This window comes from Nyctereutes procyonoides, unplaced genomic scaffold (assembly GCF_905146905.1).
Source record: "Nyctereutes procyonoides isolate TBG_1078 unplaced genomic scaffold, NYPRO_anot_genome, whole genome shotgun sequence".
NCBI classification, from domain to species: domain Eukaryota; kingdom Metazoa; phylum Chordata; class Mammalia; order Carnivora; family Canidae; genus Nyctereutes; species Nyctereutes procyonoides.
In genome coordinates, this window is record NW_026575120.1 from 29,122,582 (window position 1) to 29,143,517 (window position 20,936).

Consider the following 20,936-nt stretch of genomic DNA (forward strand, 5'->3'; position numbering starts at 1 on the left):
GTGCTCAAATTTCCAGTAGTCTTGCAAATACCCTTTGTTTTCTTATGCTCTGTCAGTTTGAACCAGGATTCAAGTAAAATTTATTGATAGTAATTGATTGATATGACTCATGTATCTATGTATCTATATATTTCTGCCTCTTTACCCTCTTCATTTATTTATTGAAGAAACCAGGCTATTCATCCTGTAAAATTTCCCTGAGTTTGAATTGTGCTGATAATATTCCTGAGATGTCAATTAACATGTTCTTCTCTCTTGCTGTTTCCTTTAAGTTGTTTGTTGGATGTAGATGCATGACTTCCATCCCTATCCCCCAAATCTACTTTGTGGGTATTATTTTCTTTTTCCAAAAGAGAATAGGTAATATCTAGTTGTCTTTCTTTTTTGACTAATAGTCCTTGAGGAGCATTGTCTCGATCCAGCAATCATTAGAGGTTGGCAGAGTAATGATATTCTAATTGTATCCTTCTTCATTTATTAACTGGAATATTGTTATGAAGAGTAATTTCACCCATTATTTGGGTACTCAGTTGCATAACTTATGTAGGAAAAGTGGGATAACAGATTCTTTTTATTTATATGTTTTCAAAATATAGATTCACTAGCACCTTCTGATGGTGACCATTGTTTTCAATGGATTTGGATTTTTTTTGACACTTACCATTACAAGTTTGGGTGTATGTACCCTCTCCTCACATCTGGGGAGGCTTACAAACACTTGGCAAGTCATTGGGATGCCTGGGTGGCTCACCGGTTAAGCATCTGCCTTCACGCTCAGGGTGTGATCCCGGGGTCCTGGGATTGAATTCCGCATTGGGCTCCCTGCAGGAGCCTGCTTCTCCCTCTGCCTGTGTCTGCCTCTCTTTCTGTCTCTCATGAATAAATAAGTAAAATCTTTAAAAAAAGAAACCAAATACTTGGCAAGTGAGGTACAGTGGAAGTGACACTAGGTAGCTTGGGATGCTGGATCATGAAAGGCCATGCAGCATATGGAAAATACAGGTCATACTGATGGTCTCTAATTAATAGGAATTTTATACATTCTAGGTAATATTTTTAGCTCCTTCATTTATTTGTTTATGTAATTTAAATTCAGTTAGCCAACATATAGTACATACTTAGTTTCTGATGCAGTGTTCAATAATTCATCAGTTGTGTATAACACCCAGTGTAGTATCTGTTCTTATCAGTTTAATATTTGTTATTTAAAATGTCTCCCTGCTTTCATTCATTTAATGTCAGTCATAAATATTTATTGAACATTTGTTGGAACCACAAATACTTATTGAATTCGTAAATGACACTCTGCTACGTAGAACAGTTATGAGAGGGACCCAAAGACAAGCACTGTCTTCAGGGTGCCCACACACAAAAAACACGAGAGTTGTGGTCTGGCATCATAAATTCTGGGAAAAAAGGCATATGTGAAGATAGAAAAAGAACTGAAAGCAGACCAGTGTTTATAAAATGGAAAATAAGCAAAAATTGCACAGAGGAGGCAGGAGTGGCTACAGATGAGATTGCAAGTATCATTCTATGAGAGAATTAGCCTAAGAGAGCATGGTATTCTAGAGCTCTCATGGTGGTTTAGTAATGACACATACAGTGAAGAAAGACATGTGTGGAGGAGAAAGGATGGGACAGGGACAATATTTTGTAACTGTTGAGAAGGTTGAGAGAGACAGAATGAGGCAGAATCAGATTTGTGGTTTAGATAGATTACCTGGATGTCTGTGTGGATGATAACCAGAATCTCTACTGCTGGAGGCAGATTGACAAAGTAAGATGTTGGTACCAGAGTTCAGGTGAAGAAATGAGAAAGCCTGGAAGCCCGAGGGAAGAAAGTGATAATGAAGGTGGGAGGACAGGCAACTTCAAGAGTTATTCAGACAAGGTAACTTATTGTGAAGGGTGAAAAAAAAAAAAAAAGAATAAATGAATCCTGGCTGGCTAGAGTAGGCCAGTAGATAAATGGTGAATACATTAGAGATGTGGAGAATATAAAAGAAAGATAATATTGCCAAAAAATGAATTGTGGGTTTTTTTTACCACATTTTAAAATTTTAATTCCAGTCTAGTTAACACACAGTGTTCAATTAGTTTCAGATGAACAATATAGTGACTTAACAGTTCTATATAGTACCCAGTGATCAACTGTGTTTTATGGAAGTTAAATTTGGAAACCCTGTAAGACATCTAAGAAGACAGAGGCAATTTGAAATGCATGTTTAGAGCTCAGGGTTTCCTTCCAGGTTGGGAGAAAGGGTTTTGGCGGTCTATCAGATCTCTTTCTCTCCTATCCCATCATTGGTAGGAAAAGGAGAAGAAGAATAGCCGATGGAAGCTGGTGAAGAGAAAATAGAATACTAAAATTACATTGATCATTTTTTCTCTTTATATGATACAAATCATTTAAAAATGCATACTAGCTAACATCAAATGTGTGATTGGGTCTCATATTCTACTGACTTTAGATTGCTTCCAAGATTTAAAAAAATTCTACTTCAAAAAAGCAGAGTTAAGTGTAGTGTATACTGCAGTTTTGAACACCCTATGCTCTCTAAAGAATATGGGCATATGTTTCTCTATTTTCATATCCATCTTACCTGACTGCTCGTATAATAGTAAACTATTGTTCTGGAAGAAAGAATTTAATTTTCAGAACTTGAGTTACATGTTTCTTAAAACTATTATGCTGATTATGTTTCTAAGAACATAAATTATTTGAAAACCACATCTGTGTAAGATGATTGCATAAACAGAGGCGTGTGGTTATTTGAGTATATGTATATATTTTTGTGTACTTAAAATATTCAGAGTGGCACTTGAAGAGAGATTCAAATAGAATTTCTGGATGGGAAAAGACATTGTTTCTTTTAGGTTCTTTATCTTGTGATTTTGTGATTGCAAATTTCAAAACAGAAATCTTCAATTTATTTTCCTGGTTGAAACACATTTCTACAAATTAAGATGATTCTGCATTGGGTGCTTGGTAACCTAATTACCTTTTTTTAAAAAAAGATTTTACTTATTTATTTTAAAGAGAGAGAGCATGGGAGTGAATAGGGTGAGAGGCAGAGGGGGATGGAGAGGAAAAGGAAAGAGAATCTGAAGCTGACTTCTTGCTAAGCATGAGCTCGACAGGGACTTGATCTCACCACCATGAGACCATGACCCGAACCTAAATCAAGAGTCAGGCACTTAACCAAACTGAGCCACCCAGGTGCCCCAATTATCTTTTTGGATTCTATGCAGACCATAATCAGGTGTTATAATTCATGTTTATTTCTGCCACAATTTTTTGCCTTCATGATTTTGAAAGTCTTCTCATATTTCTAAGTAATCTCAAACACTATAAGACAGCCCAAAGCATTATACAGATTGAGGAATCAGTTACCTAATTTGCTATGCAGTATGAAATCCAAAGATTTCAGTCTCCTAAACTTTAAAGAAAGTATAGCCAGCTTTTTTGTTGTTAATTTAAATTCAAATATGTAAGCTCTTTTTTATGTATGAATTAGAAAAGCGAAAGGTTATTTGATGAGAAAAATCACATGGGGAAATTCCCAGGGCTGAAGTTTCACACAATCAAGAGAGTATGTTCCTTACTTCTTCAAGGAAAAAATATTAAGTGGGTGCTTATTTTGATAACACACTTAAGAACTGAAAATAAAAATATCAGTCATAATTAAATAACCTATAACTATATATATTTTGATGTGTTTTCTTCCAATTGCTTTATTTGTTTTTAAACATATAAAAATAATATTATAAGTAAACCTCATAGCACAAATGGCTGACTACAAATGGCTGACTACTCCTTCTTGTATAAATATCTCAATTTATATAGTAATTATTCCTTTATGAAAACCTTTCTTTATGAAATGTTTAGGTCTTTGGATGTTTGGTGGTATAAATAATCCTGTGATTAACATAATTGTTCATAAGCCTCTGTTCACTTTTCACAATACTTTCTTATGACATATCCCCACAGAAGAAATTACCGAGTCAGTGACATGAATATTTTAAAGCCTCTTAACAGTTATAACACTGCTTTCTAGAAATTTTATTCATTTACTTGCCCAACAGCAATGTACAAGAATACCTATTAAGGAGTAATATCCCATAGGTGCTGGAAATGTGTTAACAGAAACAAAAAGCTATTATAATATTATACCTGATGAAACAGAAGGAGAGATGAGAATAAAATCATGAGTGTTTTGTACATTCCATTATGTCCTCTTAAACAGCAAAAAATGAGAGTAAGGATACATTACTCTTTAAGTTTATTGTTACCTTGCATTTTTTTTGAAGTGTGTTTTTTGCATATTTTCATAAGCTATTTATCTTTTATTAATTTCAGAAGTTATATATTCTGAATACAAGTTTTTTTGACAGATGTATTTAGTGCAAATATATTCTTCATTTATTCTTACCTTTTATTTACTTAGTGTTTGTTTTGATGAGCAGAACTTTAAATATTCTTCTGAATTCCAATTTTATGAGGTAGTCTTATTTCATTGTTAGGGCTTTTGCTGCTCTTCTTAAGAAAACGTGGTTATTCCAAGAAAGGTCAGGAAAATATTCTCCTGGGTTTTCTTTTTGAAGATTTATAATTTTAGCTCTTGTGTATAAGTCTGTAAATCAGCCCAAATTAATTTATGTGGATAGTGTAAAGTCCATCAAGATTCATTTTTTATTTTATTTTATTTTATTTTTTTAAGATTCATTTTTTAAAAAATACATTTATCCAATCTTTTTTCCAGCTGTATTTGTTGAGTAGATTTTTCTATAGAACTACCTTAGCACCTTTGCCCTTTGATTGTATGTGGTTCTATTTCTGGACTCTATTCTGTTTCACTGACTTATTTCTTTATCCTTATGGCAATGCCACACTATTTTGATTACGATAGCTTTATAATAAGTCTTCAAACTGGTAATATGAATCATTTCACTTTGCTCTTCTAAGGATGTTGTGGTTATTCTGTCCTTTATATTTGTATATAAATTTTAGAATGAGTTTGACTGTGTTTGAAAAAAAAAAACCTGCTGGATTTTAATTGGTATTGCTTTGAATCTATAGATTAGGGAAAACTGACATATTAACAGTACTGAGCGTTCCAAACTATAAACATATCTTTCTTCATTTAGCTGTTCTTTAATTTCTCTTAGCAAAGTTTTATAGTTTCATGGCTTCAGCATAGTTTTCAGGTTCTTGTATACCCTTTGCTAAGTATATTCCTAAGTATTTTGTTTTCTTCTCTGCCACCACTGACCCAAGATTGCCATTATTCCCATTGGACAGCAAGTAGAATAAGGGCCTGAGTAGTAAGAAAGAGGATCAGGCTTGGAGGAAGATGGAGACAAGTATCACAGGGAGGAATATAGTTTGGAAAGACAGAAGATCTCATGGCATGAAGGGAAGTTGTTATGGTCTGGATAGCAGGGCAGTAAATGACAGTGGACGCACTTGGTTCCAGGAAAGTCTTTGTTTTCCTATCATGGCCTATACTATCAGAAAGGCAATGTTTGAAGTTTTCACAAGAGTAGTCTATGCAAGATTGAACAGATCATTGAATGTGTGTCATTAATAAATCACCATATTATTAGCAGTAAAGATTCATTCTAGCAAATCATGGGAATATTTGTGGTTAAGCCTAGACCACCAAGTGACGAAAAATAATTATTTCTAAGAAGCATTTTAAAAACTACCTTTACTCTAAATTGTTCCAAAAATAACATGGCTATGCTAACAATAATAGGACTGTCTTTATCCTGCAAAGATATTTACTGTAATTCCTCTTGTGCCTCTGCAGTGATCTTGGATTGATTTTGAAATGCCAATGGGACTGCTGTTGACAGCTGTTGACATGTTTGTGGTATTGCTGCTGTTGTATTTTTGAGGCTGAGAAGATGAGTAAAAGTGCTCCACAGTACTGTGCCTTTTCATGCCAAGGGGTTGGAAAGTATTCAAAGTAGTGTTCAATTCTGTTAAACTCGAAGAAGATCTCATCTGGCAGTTTCTGCATTTTTATTTGTAATTAGGCCTAGTCAAGGGTAGCAGTGGGGAGAAGAGATGGTATTTCCAGAACAATGGATGAAGGGATAGAGTTCTCAGCTGAGAAGTACCTGAAGTCAAGGGAAATACATTAGAAACATTCTGGAGATGAGATAGTGGCTCTAATTTAATGGACTTAAGTGGATCGTTAGATTACAGCCAAAAAAACCTTTCAGCTGAATAACAAAGGATCAGGTAATAGGCCAAAAAGAATTTTAGTAAATCCTCACTGAATCCTTCTCTGCTTTTTTGTTCTCCCCAACTAATTGAATAAAATTGTATGTAAAGTACACAACGGAATGCTTTTAACATTATAGGTGTTCAGTAAGTAGTTCTCAGTTTCTATTCTATTTTCTTTCTAGCCTTTTTGCCCCTTTGTGTTTCTTTTCTCTTTGCATTTATAGATAATTAAGTTTCAATTGTTCAAACTAAGGCAAGTACAAAAAAAGAAATTTAAAGCATCAGATAAATACAAATATTTGGCAACTGAAGAAGAGGAAGTTGACTTCACAAATCTGTTAACAAAGTTTATTCCACATTCACAAAATTGAGACATACGAAAAAAGTTGATAGTATGTTTTAACCTTTTAGATTTTTGAGTGCGTTACTATTTGACTCCTTTTTAATGTTTATTATAAGCTAATTGATAACTCAAAATGCATAATATAACCTTACTAAAAAATTATTTAGCAGTATCTACTAAAGTTAATTATATATCTCAACTCAATGGCATAGCAATTCTTTTCATTGTATGTACCCAGGAGAATATTTATCTACCAAGAGATAAGTACAAGAAAGTTTACATCAACAAGAGCTACAAACTGGAAACAACTAAATGTTTAACAGCAGAAGAGTAAATAAATGAATTTTGCTATATATTACTGAAAAATAACGATGAGCAAAAGATATGAAACACAAAAGAATCATCTAGTATGGTTTATATGAAGTTCAAGTTCTAACAAAATGAATCTATGGTGATAGGAATCAGAGTATTGGTTGCTAACATGTTGGTAGGAGGAGTTAAAAAGTTTGAGAAGGAACACATAGAAACCTGTAAATTATCTAAAGCTTGATCTGGATGGTGATTCACATATGTGTCTAAAAATATTCATCAAGTTGTATAATTTGTTTACTCTTTTATAACCAAAGGTGTATGATTTTCATTCATCCCTAAAAGGTAAATGACACTAAATATGTAATAACATATACAACATAAAAATATATAGTATATAATTTAACATATATAAATGTATATGTTTGCATATACATATATTTTTTTTAACTAATGCAGGAAAGTTATGTTAATTTTTTGCTTTTAACAACAGGCCTTTCATGTTGGATTGACTTTCCATTCTGTGGAAATCATGGTGAACTGAGCTCTGTATTTAATTTTGATCCTCAAAGCTGCTTAACTTTTGATAATGTTTTTAATTGAGTTATTAATTGATTGCATTGATCTTATATAGATTAGAAGTAGCTTGAGGAGGTTTTTGGTAAAAAGAAAAAAACTTGCCCAAGTTTGAAAATTAACCAAGGGTAGGCTGCCTATTTAAATATTAATATATTTAATATATAATCTATAGTTACATATTATAGCATGTATGTATTTAAGACATAGGTTACATATACATATATATGTTATGTAATTATATATTTATATTTAAATATATGTTATGCATTTATATTTAAATTAGTATAAAAGCTGTCTTAAACTGTGCTTTATGCCTTTTATTGTCTTTTTTTCTCCTTATATTGATTATTCACTGGGAATAGATAGCACAAAGGACAATTTTGTGTTAAAGTAATGTTTTAGATTAAGACTGAAAAATACATAAAACTGAAAATGGACTATCAATGAGAATTTTTGGTCAAGTTCATGAAAAGTTTAGAAACTTTATTTTTGTTAAGGCGATTTATCCAAGATTTCTCATTCTACTCCTGGCTAGCAATTTTCAATGTGTTTATCAAAGGCCTTTTGGTTATGCGGCATGGTCTTGGGGTTTCTAACCTTTCTGACTCTTAAGAACTAATGTCTAGCTTCCTTTGGCCTCTTGAATTCACAGGCTGCCCTGCAAGTTGGGGGCCATGGGGAAAGGCTACACCAGTGTCGGGAGGTCATGCTGCTCACTTACAAATCCATCCCCATGCAAGTGGATGGGGAGCCCTGTAGGTTGGCCCCAGCTATGATTCGAATCTCCTTGAGGAATCAAGCCAACATGGTACAGAAGAGCAAGAGGAGAACATCCATGCCTTTACTCAATGAGTGAGTCTGCCCCTTGCCTACCTTTGTGAGCACAAAGACCATGGAGAGAACGCCAAGCATGTGCATGGTTTAGGGGCCTTACCATGTTGAGAAAGGAACAAAGTCCAAGAAACAGCAGTTTGTTGGTTTCTCTGACATATTTTTCTTCATGTTTATTACAGAGTGACCACACTCTTCTTTTAGAAATAACTACTATATCGTACACTAGAGAGAGAACTTTTCTGCATTGACCGCTTTGGTATATATTTTTTGGGAGCAGCAGAAAATCATTAAGAGTGATCTAGGGTCATAAAATGCATCAAGATAAATATGCTCTGTTTCGTTTTAAGAAGGCATGCTGTTGGCCTCCTTTTTACCCCGGTCACTTGGAGAGTGTTGGTTTCCCCAATAGCAGGATGCTGGTGGAGCTGGATGTTTGGAGCTCATCTCTCTCTATCTGGCATCCCCTTCTGTGTGTTAGTGAGTTGTCACTTTCCCAATACCCCCATTTTGGGGTCCTTTGGACTCTGGTGCTTCAACTCAATTTTGCTATTCTGAGAGGGGCATCCTATTATCTAGATATAACCTAACTCACTATTCAATATCTTAAAAAAAAAAAAAGGTATCCCTCTTGGACCCTTTCTTTTCTTTGTTGTTTTGATGAACTGGTTTGAGATAAGGTGATGATAACTAGATATTTAGAGTATATATTCATTCTATAGCACCCCTTCATCTAATTTTGTTAATAGAGAGGTCTACCTGGGGTTGGAGAAGGGGATGGGGAAGGATGGGGATTTGGGGCCTCTTTTTTGGTATCTTCTATATATAATGCCCATATGCCTAATCTAACTCAAGGTAAGGCCGCTTCTGGGCTCAGCCTTGGATCATTATCCTGTCACAGTGAGGGACCTTCCGAGGTGCTACTCCTGTCTGTGGCCTGTGATGCATGGTTACTGATTCGTACTGAATGGCTGGCTTCCTGCAGTGCCTATGAAGCAGGGCATGCTTTGCCACATATTTATGGAGTCACTATGACAATCTACAGAAGTGCCTAGAATAAATCAGTGACACAGGTGCCATACCTCACTGCCAGAACCTGACTTCACCTCTCTTTCTGAGATGGCATATGGTGAGGAATAGCATTAGACAGGGCTCTTAACATGTTTGCATTTTTTGGCATCTGCTTCTAAGTCTGAAGCTGGTGTGAAAGATCCTCTCTCCTCTGCTTCCTCCTTTCTCAAAGTCACTGTGGACATCAGAGTCACTCAGCACTTTCCCCAGACCATTATCCAGGCAGCTCATTCAATTGTATTCTTTATTTTGTTTACATTTTGTAGCTAGTGAAACTCCTAGCTCCTTCCCAAGGGTTTTCTTTTCTCTTTGCCTTTAGCTTCTCTTAGGTTGAATATACAACTGGCAACATTTATATGTTAACATTTATATGTTAAAAAGGTAGGATGCCAACAACAGTATATGGTTGACCATATCCTCTCAAGAAATGTTAGCGTTAATCCATGAACAAGTGGTTGGGGAGAAAGCTCTGAAATAGTAAATGAAAAGCCATCTTGGAGATCATATGGCAGCTCAGGTTGTTTTGAGTCACTTGTAGATAGTTAAGAAGCTATAATAAAACTAAAAGTTCTTAATATCTACAGGTAAAGACTTCTCATCCTCATGCCTGGCGGTGCTATATTTAATAACCTTATTAGACACGGAATTGTTTCTAGGTGCTTAAGTTTCAAACAGCTCTTGCCCTTGAACTGAGAAAGAATTTGTATTTGCTCAGCAACCGTATTGTCAATTCATCTGGGCTTTCTTCACATATAAAAACAAATACAAATGGTTGTTTTCTTTTCGTACTTAGACTACGTATGACAGATGATGTGACCGCATAGATTTAGCTGCAGGGTGTTCGAGAAACAGCCTCAACTCAAAAATTGTTCCTTCCCACCAGGGGGCAGTGGTGCATCCACCTAAGCAGCCTCTGGCCTCAGGAAACCTCTGTGAACCACAATAACATGCTTTTCAGTTCAAAAAAGGACACCTGCAAAACTTAACAAAGATATTTATTATTATATATGATGAATAACTATAAAAACACTACATTTTTTAGAAAATCAATACAGATAGCACATTTTCAAAGGAAAACCAAACACCTCGTCATCTTGTCATGCTTGTTCACTAAACCTTAATTGCTCTCCCTCACTGCTCTTGTTCACCCTCTGCAATTAGATTTCTTCTTTCTTTCTACTAGAAATCCTTGTTTTGAAATCTGACTTCTTCCACCGGATTTCCAGGTGGAGTTTTCAGTTTGAGGATTGCCTGGTCATTAAGTCCTTCCTACAAGTTTCTAAAACCTTCTACGTCCTCTAGGCTTTTCTGTTTTGGCCATGGTTGTGCCAAGTTCACTTTTGCAGCTAAGGCAGAGAGATAATTGAAAGATATTTCTTTATTTCCATCCTTCCTTCCCTGTTTTCCTCTATTTCTTTCTCCTTCCTTCCTTCCTTCCTTCCTTCCTTCCTTCCTTCCTTCCTTCCTTCCTGTTTTCTGAGATTGTTACTTCTGTTCCTTTTGCCTGTCTTCTTTTAGAAGAAAGAGAACTGGCTTCAAATGTCTGGAGAATTCATTTAGAAACCTCTGTGGGTGATAAGGATTGGGCTGGGTGTAGCGAGTTAACTTGGAATATTTGAGAAATAAGTACTGTGATTCCCTAAACAACTGGCTTCCTTTTCCACTTGAGCAATGGTGTTCCTCACAGATTTGCCTTTCTCTAGGAGATCACATCTGTACCCCAGATTTCACCTATGACAGAAAAGTGAATAAATCTCACATCTGTGTTTTCTATCCAGGTATTCTTTCTAAAAGCCAGAGACTCATACCCAGATATCTCAGGTGACATCTTTACCTGGATAGCAACCTCAGACTGCAGGCTAAAAATGGGCTTGTTAATTCTGCTCTCTTTCCTTCCCTGCTCATCAGCCAATGAGCCCTTTTCATTCATATTTGTCTATATGGAACCATCTACCCATTCAACACACCCTTGCCCATCCTTGCCATGGAGTCCTTGCAGTTACCTGCACTGTTACACACCCCATGTGGTCTACCTTCTATTTATTTCCCACATCTCTCTTTTTTTTTCTTTTTCTTTTTTTTTTGGCAAAGGTTTATTTATTTATTTTAGAAGGCAGGGGAGGGGCAAAGGGAGAGAATCTTCAATCAGATCTCCCACTGAGTGTGCACCCCATATCACAAGATATGGGGTTTGATCCCACGACCCTGAGATGATGACCCAAATTGAACCCAAGAGTCAGATGTTCAACCAGCTGACCCACCCAGCCACCCCTATTTCCCATGTTTTTAACTCACAACATCTACCCCCTTTGCTAGTGTTACAGCCTCTGTTCAAAGGCCATATAAGTTACCTCACCACAGCATCACTAAACTATGCTCATGATTCCTTGCTTCCAGTGTCACTGCCCTTCACACAATGCTTTTTCCAATAGACTAATTACAAGGATCTTTCTAGAAAGGTCAAACTTATATTCCTTAGCTTTGTGGACCTTTTGATCATTGCCTCCATCATCCTCGTCTTTCACTCCAGAAATCATTGCTATTCTGGGGCAGTGGACTGCCTTGTGCATCCTCATACTTTTGCACTTCTGTCGCTCTTCCAGCCTTTTTGTCTGTTAACTCTTGCTCAAGTTCAAGACTCCATTGAAATATCACTTTCCCTAATCTATCTACTTCTAGCCGTTAGTGTTCTATCTACTTCTAGCCATTAGCCCTAATCTATCTATTCCTGTTAGTGTTCTAGGTTATGTTCATCACACCATTTATCAAGAATAATATAGTTCTTGATTTACGTGTCTCTCTTCCATGCTTAGAGATTCCTCTTAGGGTCCTCAGTGCCTACCAGTATGTCTAAGACATGATTATGTATTGAATAAGTGGCTTGCTCATGGATCAGATACATTTCTCTGAGATCGTATTCAAAATAACATAGATCTAAAAAATATCATTCCCCCAAAAAGAAATAGAGGAAATTATCTAGGTTCATATTTATATATTAGTAACATGGTACCCAGGTAAATTTGATTACCCTATTTGAACAGCACCTTTGAAAGAGATCTGAAATATAAAATTTCTCAGGTCATTGGGGAGATCTTAAGCAAGCTGAAATCCTGAGGTGACTGGTAATTAAGACTACACTGTGAAAGGCGATCATAATATTCAGGGGCAAGATTTTTAGTTGGCAAACTTTGAATTGGGCAACTCAGTTAATTGGATTCCATCATCTTGGCTGCTCAGAAGCATTATTGGTTGTAAATGATAGTCCTTGAGGAAAACAAGGAGTTGATTCATAGGTGACTATGTGTAAGGACTTACATACCCAGCAGAAAAGAGGAATGGGGCTGCTGTGCCTACTACAGTTACAGAAAAGCTCTTCAAATGGTCTGAGAGAGCGAAGAGAACTATTATGTAAATGTGACAACAAATTTTGGATTTAGTTTTTTAAATTTTATGTTTCATCTTTTGTAATAGCTACTGAAGTTCTTTCCTTTATAAAAGAAGAGAGAAAATAGAGAAGTCTATGGCTTCCCTCTTCCACCAAGAGTATGAGTGGAATTACAGCATCACTGTGATGAAGTTACGCTTTCTTGGTATTACCTTCAGAATCAGTCAAAGGTTTTATTGAGCCATCTTTCCACGATGGTTGTCTTTTGACACAAATTTCCTCCAGAGCTCTGGAGTTAGGAGGACTATGTTAAAGGGTTAAGTTTACCTGGACTTTCCTCAAAGATGAGTTTACTGTGCTAGCCTACCCCTCTCTAGTGCGTGTGTGCCTGTATGCATGTGTGTGCGCATCCTCTCCTTGGATGTGCCAAATGACCTGGAGCGAGAGGGGAGCACGCCGATGCCTCCCACCTGTAGCCCTGCCCAGCGTCCGCACTGCTGCTGCACCTGCCCGCGCCCTGCCCCATGCTCCGGTCCGCTCCGTGGCTCACCTGAGAGTCGGCCCTTGCCGTGTGTCCTGTTGGCTTCATCGCAATCACCGGCTTTTTGGATTATGTCCGTGGCTGGCTGGATTTTCCTTTTCTTTTCATTCACTGTGTGGTGATGCACTCATTTAATTTCTGTTTAAACTGTGTATGTCTCTCTTTCTCTCCCTGGCTTGCTCCCTGTCTGTCCACGCTGTTGTGCTGACTGTCTTCGCTGCTCATTCCCTGCTGCCTCTAGTATGCACCAGGTGTCCGCTGGCGACCTGCGGAGAGTCTCAGCTCCCCCTGGCTCCTTCACCACGTGAGTACAAAGCTGCTCCATTTCTACATTTTGGCCAGCACCCTCATGTCCTCCTCGGGGGGGGGGGTAGCGGGGGGGGACCACCTACCTGCTCCTTTGCCCACCCATGTCTGCTTCTCAGACAAGGACCTGCCAGCCCTGGTTGCCTTCTTTACCCCTCCGTGATTTGAGAAGGAGCTGTCCAGTCCTTTGTGTCCTGTTTGTCTCAGTGCTCTCAGGCTTCAGGTTTAAATTTTTGGCTAACTGCTTTAAGGCCCATAATTACATGGGGTTGTATAAAATTCCATGCTAAGCTGTTGGTTCTTCTGGAAAGTTTGTAACAGCCATAGACCATTCTGTTATCTGCAGCTCAGGGATGATGTTGAAGGAGTGCCTGACACCCTTGATTTGTGAACCCACTCCGAAAATTACGTGTGGAGTTTGTTTGTTTTTTTGTTTATTTATTTATTTATGATAGTCACAGAGAGAGAGAGAGAGAGAGAGGCAGAGACATAGGCAGAGGGAGAAGCAGGCTCCATGCACCGGGAGCCCGACGTGGGATTCGATTCCGGGTCTCCAGGATCATGCCCTGGGCCAAAGGCAGGCGCCAAACCGCTGCGCCACCCAGGGATCCCACGTGTGGAGTTCTGAGTGAATGCAGATGCATCTGGGCATTATTGGGGGTGGAGAATCCATGGGTTGTAATAAAAGATCAATGACTGAAAAAACTGGCTCTGAGTTAGCAAAACACACTTCACCCAGGGTTCATAATTTATACTTAATGTATTCTATGCTTTTATTTTTTCTCTGGTGGAAAAAAAATGTGATTTGGTTTTTGTTTTTTTTTTAAGCACTTTGCAACTTTTTAGGTTGTCACATCTGTCTTGCTCTTTCTTCATCTTACAAATACTTAGCTTTTGTTCTGGTTCAGGGACTGTCACAGGTGCTTTACATTAACTACTTAACTAGTTACTCCCCTATCCATGGTATTGTGGTGAATCTGATGCACAAAGAGGTTAAGTAACTTGCTCAGATCACACAGCCAGCAAGTGGTAGACTGGGGTGCAAACTCACATGGTTGGCTTCAAAGTTCACACCTTTAACAATTTACAGTTTTGCCACCTTTCATCTATGTCTTTCTAAGTCCTAGTTGAATCATTGACTTTTCAAGGAATTCTTTGTTGATTCTTGTTGTATTAATTATGTTCTTACTAGAGCTCACTATTGATATGTTTATTATAGTTCTCAAGGTTTAATAGGCTGGTATTAATTACATTAGGTCTATATGTGTATGTGTCGTGCACTAGACTTAGGCTACTTGAGATCCTTGACCATATCTTCTTAGGAATTTTTGTGTCCCTGGCCCTGAACACAGAACTTAACCCAAAATATTCTGAAACCAAACAGAGTCATTGGTTGGCAGACTGAATGAGTGAAAGAATACATGTGTCATTGAACTGTACAGATCTGTCATCTAGGAATATGCCAAAATGATCCCTAAAATTTAATCATATAATCCTACTTCCAGTCCTAGTCTTATAGATATGCATTTATTCATTCTTTGTTTTTCAAAAACATTTCTTTGTAGTTGTTCTGTGTCCACCATTTTGTCCTTGAAATCTAGAGGTGAGCACAACAGAGATCAGCCTTCATGGAACTTAACACTGAGTGGTCAAGGGCACCTGGGTGGCTCAGTTGGTTAAGCATCAACCTTCAGCTCAGGTCATGATCCCAGGATTCTAGGATTGAGCCTCACATCAGGCTCCCTGCTCAGCGGGGAGTGTCCTTGCCCTTCTGCCCTTGTGCTCTCTCTCTCTCTCAAATCAATCAATCAATCAAATCTTAAAAAAATTAATTAAAAAAATTGAGTGTTTAGAAAATCAATAGGAAAATAATATTTAACTTTCAATTAGAGATTATTCTGGCGTAAATCCTACATTCTACAAAAAGCCTCTTCAATAAATAGGAGTCCAAGGAGTAGCTTTCAGTAATTTTCAGGGGCTAATGGATAGATTTCAAAGAATTGAGAATATCAATAGTAGAGATGCATGTGGAATCTGTCCCATTCTATCACAGTTTAAGTTTGGGTTATGTTTTAAGTGTTTGGTTGTAAAATTTAAAGGAGACTCTTCTATATTGATTCCATGTGTCAATATTGTGATAAGGTGTAACAGGCGAAACACCTAGGTGTGGCCACTTTAAACTTGAATGTTGATCTAAAATATTTTATATCTATATATGATATAGTAAATATATATTATAGATTTTATATTTATATGTCTCTGAAGTATTAATGAAATAAGCTTTATTAAATTAGACTATTTTTTAAAAAAACATAAGAAAACACTGTCAAGGAGCCTGGAGAAAAACCCTAGAACAGATATTGTCTTTATATATTATGTCATTGGTTAACAGTTTTGACCCACTCTCATGCTGCTATTTGCTATTTTCAGCAGCATTTAATATATGCATTGATGTTGCTTTGGTCCTCATGAAAGTGAAGACCCCAGTATTTTGAACTAAGGTTGTCTGATTTGGATTTTTTTTTTTTTTTTGACCCTTGGTCAGCCATTCTCTGCTCAGAAAAACTCTTCTATGATCTTTTCTGGAGAGAAGCCTCCCTTTCTATTGTTTCATGGTAAATGTTGGGTTTCTAAAGCGACGAACATGGCCTTTCTCTTTAGCTTTCTAAAAACTTTTTTTTTTGAGCAGTTTATAGTAGTAGCAGTGTAATTAGGAATTGGAACATACTATTAATATCTGTGCATGTGGAAAATTTCACCTTTTTACAAAGAACCCTGAAATTTTATTTTTGATCACATATGACCATGTATGAATCCTGCGTTTTATTCAAAAGTATTTAGTGCTTTATCCAGTAGAACAAAACAAAACAAATGGAGAATTTTACCACAAATCTCATGCATGTAGCTTAATGAATTATTGAGCAATACCTCAATTTAAAAATTTCTTATAATTAAGTGACTTCATAGTAAAGTCCTCGCTGAGGGACACATATGCACACTGAATTTTATAAATTCATTAATGTTATAAATTTTATAAATTCATGAATATTTATGCTAACTATTCCAACTACCAGCTCCTGTTCAGCCAAAAATAGCACAAAGGTATGTAATTGTAAGTTATCTTTCTAAAACTTTTATCCTTCACTAACTGCTTATTAAATTCCATTTTGTATCTGTTCTCCACCAAAATGAAATAATGTAAACCATTTATACTTAATTTTAGTCATTTTTTTATCTTTCAAAAAGTATTGAGTGCCTTCTTTAAATACCAGGGGTTCTGTGGGATACTGGAGATACCAAGATTATAAAGCTAAGGTTTTTGTCTTACAGAAATCAACATTCCAGGGATAGACATAGTTTGTTGCTTATAATAAAATGACAATGCCGTCTGATAAGCATCCATGTACATATTCTGGTTGTTTTTCCATGTAAATGACTATGTATTACATTTGTTTTTATTTTTTATTATTTACTTATTTATTTGTTTTAAAGGTTTTATTTATTTATTCATGAGAGACACAGAGAGAGGCAGACACACAGGCAGAGGGAAAAGCGGGCTCCCTGTGGGAGACTGACATGGGACTCGATCCAGGACCCTGCAATCACATCCTGAGCCAAAGGCAGGCGCTCAACTGCTGAGCCACTCAGGCATCCCTGTTTTTATTTTTTATTTTCTTTTAGTATTTAAAATTAACATACAAAAATGGACTTTTTTGGTATACAGTTGGGATTTTAAGGCAGGTATAGATTCATAAAACCAGCACCCTAATCAAGATACAGAACTGCTCTACTACCAACAGAAAGCTGCCTAATTCCTGCATCTCTCCTTCCAAACTCTGGCAACCACCAATCACTATAGTTTTATATTTTTGAGATTGCCACATAAATGGAATCATACAATATGTAACCCTTTGCACTTGACTTCTTTCAGTGTAATGTCTTCAAGATTTATCAGTTGTTGCATGTATCAGTCACGTGTTCCTTTTTATTGCTGAGTAGTATTCTACTGTATGGATGGATGCTTCCATTTACTTACCCATTTACTTGTTGAAGGACATCTGGTTCATTTTCAGTTCTAGGCAGTTATGAATAGTGCTGCTATAACATCGATGAACAAGTTTTGTGTAAATGTAAATTTAAATTTCTCTAGGTTAAACACCTAGGAAGGGAATTCCTGGGTCATATGGTAAGTGTATGTTTAACTTCATAGGAAATTAACAAACTATTTTCTAGAGTGCAAATTTTGCATTTCTACCAGCAGTAGGAGAGAGGGAGTTTCAGTTGCTCCACATCCCTGCCAGCACTTGGTATTGCCAGCACTTTAAGATTTTAATCATTTAATCATTCTAATGAGTGTCTTTTCATTATTTGCCATCCATTATATACTACTCGATGAAGCATTTGCTCAAGTCTTTTGCATTTTTTAAAAGATTTTATCTATTTATTCATGACACACACACACACACACAAACACAGAGAAGCAGAGACACAGGCAAGAGGGAGAAGCAGGCTCCATGCAGGGAGCCCGATGCAGGACTTGATCCCAGGACCCTGGGATCACACCCTGTGCCAAAGGCAGATGCTCAACCTCTGAGCCACCCAGGCATCCCTTTTTGCATATTTTTTAATTGGGCTATTTGTTCTTTTCCTCTTGAGTTTTGAGAGTCATATATTCTGGATCCAAGTCCTTTGTTAGAGATGTGTTTTGCAAATGTTTTCCCCTCAGCATGTATCTTTTCTTCTCTTTCTTTTTACACAATCCAACTTATCAAATTTTCCTATATATATATGTGTGTGTGTATGTGTGTTTGGTGTTATATCTAAGAATTTTTGGTTTAATATCAGGTAATAAAATATTTTCGCCTTTGCTTTCTTCTAGTGGTTATATAGTTTTTTTTTACATTTTGCATTCAGTTCTATGATTTGAGTTAATTTTTTTATAAATTTTATTAGTTTTTTATTTATTTTTTTTAGATTTTGTATTTATTCATAGAGACAGAGAGAGAGAGAGAGAGAGAGAGAGAGAGAGAGAGAGAGGCAGAGACACAGGCAGAGGGAGAAGCAGGCATCATACAGAGAGCCTGATGTGGGACTCGATCCAGGGTCTCCAGGATCACACCCTGGGCTGCAGGCTGCGCTAAACCGCTGCACCACTGGGGCTGCCCTGATTTGAGTTAATTTTTGTATAAGATGTGAGCTTTTGGCTAATGTTTTATTTCACTTTGTGTATAGATGTTCAATAGTTGCAGCACCATTTGTTAGAAAGACTGATTTTTCCTATTGAATTGCCTTTACATCTTTATCAAAAATCAACTGGTTGTATATATGGAGGTTATGGATATATAAGGATGGATAGACATTGATTTCTGCACTTTCTGTTCTTTTTCATTGCTCTATTTGTGTCTTTGTCAATGTCATGTTATTCTGGTTATTGGACTTTTATGTAAGTCTTAAAATCTAATTGTGTTATTTTTTCACTTTATTCCATATTTTAAAAATTGTCTTGGCTACTCAAGTCCCTTTACCTTTCCATATAAAATTTATTTTTTAAGATTTTATTTATTTATTCATGAGAGACACAGAGAGAGGCAGAGGCATAGGCAGAGGGAGAAACAGGCTCTCTGCGGGGAGCCCGACATTGGGACTCGATCCCAGGACTCCCGATCACAACCTGGGACAAAGGCAGATGCTCAACCATTGAGCCACCCAGGTGTCCTACACATAAATTTTAAAATAAACTTGACTGTATCTCCAAAAATTCTACTAGAACTTTGGAACTGTGTTGAGTCTGTAGATCAGTTTGGGGAATGTAGACATCTTTACTCTGATGAGACTTCCAGTTCATGAATACTGTATTGTATCTCCATTTGTTTATTTTGTGCATCATTGTTTTGTAGTTTTCAACATAGAGATCTTGTACATATTTTGTTAGGTATGTGCCTGTGTTAGATATGTGTTGGTTTTACATTTTGGTTACCGGTATATAAAACTACAATGGATTTTCATGTGTTGACCTTGTGTCCTATGGTCTTATGAGAAGTCACTTTTTAGTTCTAGAAGTTTGGTTGCATCCTTGGGATTTTCTACATGGTCACACTTGTCATCTGTGAATAGGAGTGGTTTTCTTTCTTCCCAATCCATATGCTTTTCATTTTTTTCTCTTGTTCCCTTATTGCACTAGCTAGAATTTCTAGTAAGATGCTGAATAAAAGTGATTGCAGTGGATATCCTCGCTCTGCTTCCAATATTAGGGGGAAATCATTCCATTTTTTTCACCATGAAATATGATTGTTAGTTGTAGATTTATTTGTTAAAGTCCTTTATTAGGACATCTGGAAAAGATTAGGGGACTAGGAATTATTTGTCCTCTAAATGTTTTTTAATCTAATTTAAAAATTTTTAAAGATTTATTTATTTATTTATTTATTTATTTATTTATTTATTTATTTATTTATTTATTTATTTAGAGGCAGAGACACAGGCAGAGGGAGAAGCAGGCTCCGTGCAGGGAGCCCGACGTGGGACTCGATCCTGGGACTCCAGGATCACACCCTGGGCTGAAGGTGGTGCCAAACCTCTGAGCCACACGGCTGCCCTCTAAATGTTTTTTAGAATTCGCCAAGAAACTGGGATGCCTGGATGGCTCAATGGTTGAGTGTCCGCCTTTGGCTGAGGGCGTGATCCCAGTACTTTGCTATTCTCTAAGTCTCCTTTTTTTTGGTCTTCCAGCCAGAAAGTTAAGGTTTTAGTTACCTTGCTCTACTGAATACTTCCTGCAACTTTGTTCATGTGCAGGACTAAGCAGTGAAAGAGGATGAATAAAAGCAATGTTGGTTTATTCCATCCTCTTGGGATTCCTGCTCCTTTTATCAGAGAGGAAAGCTCTCTTCCATTATAATTTTAAGCACCGTATCAATGCTGCTGCCAGGGTGAATGCCGAGGTGTAAGAAAATGGTAAGGAGAGAATATATATAAATTTTTTCTGAGCATTCAGAGCCCCTTTCTTTTCCTGAAGCCAGAGCTCAAGGTCTTTCTTGGAGCTTTCTCTACCTACATTTGGTGTTCATTTCAGGCTTTGTGCTGCCTGGAGTCCACACCAAGTTTATTGGCAGGAAAAAGAAGGGAGAGTTCACCACCATTTGATAGGATTTTATATTCTGATCTTCTCTAATCTGCTGTTGTCATTTACTTTCCAGAGTTCTCAAATCTTGTCCAGGTTTATAACTGCATTTATTGAAAGGAGAAATAATGGTTTATGCTTACTTACCTTACTCAGAACTAGAATTCTCTACTGCTTTCTAAAAGCAGAGTGCTATATTACTGTATCCCCTTC

General features: G+C 36.8%; 1 protein-coding gene across 1 annotated transcript in view; it reads left to right on the forward strand.

Annotated features, from left to right (window-relative positions):
* DGKI (diacylglycerol kinase iota) overlaps positions 1 to 20,936 on the forward strand; it is a 420,356-nt gene that overhangs the window by 264,106 nt on the left and 135,314 nt on the right. The window contains 1 exon segment of the mRNA XM_055335472.1: positions 8,122 to 8,321. Within this exon segment, the coding sequence (XP_055191447.1) occupies positions 8,122 to 8,321 (200 nt within the window).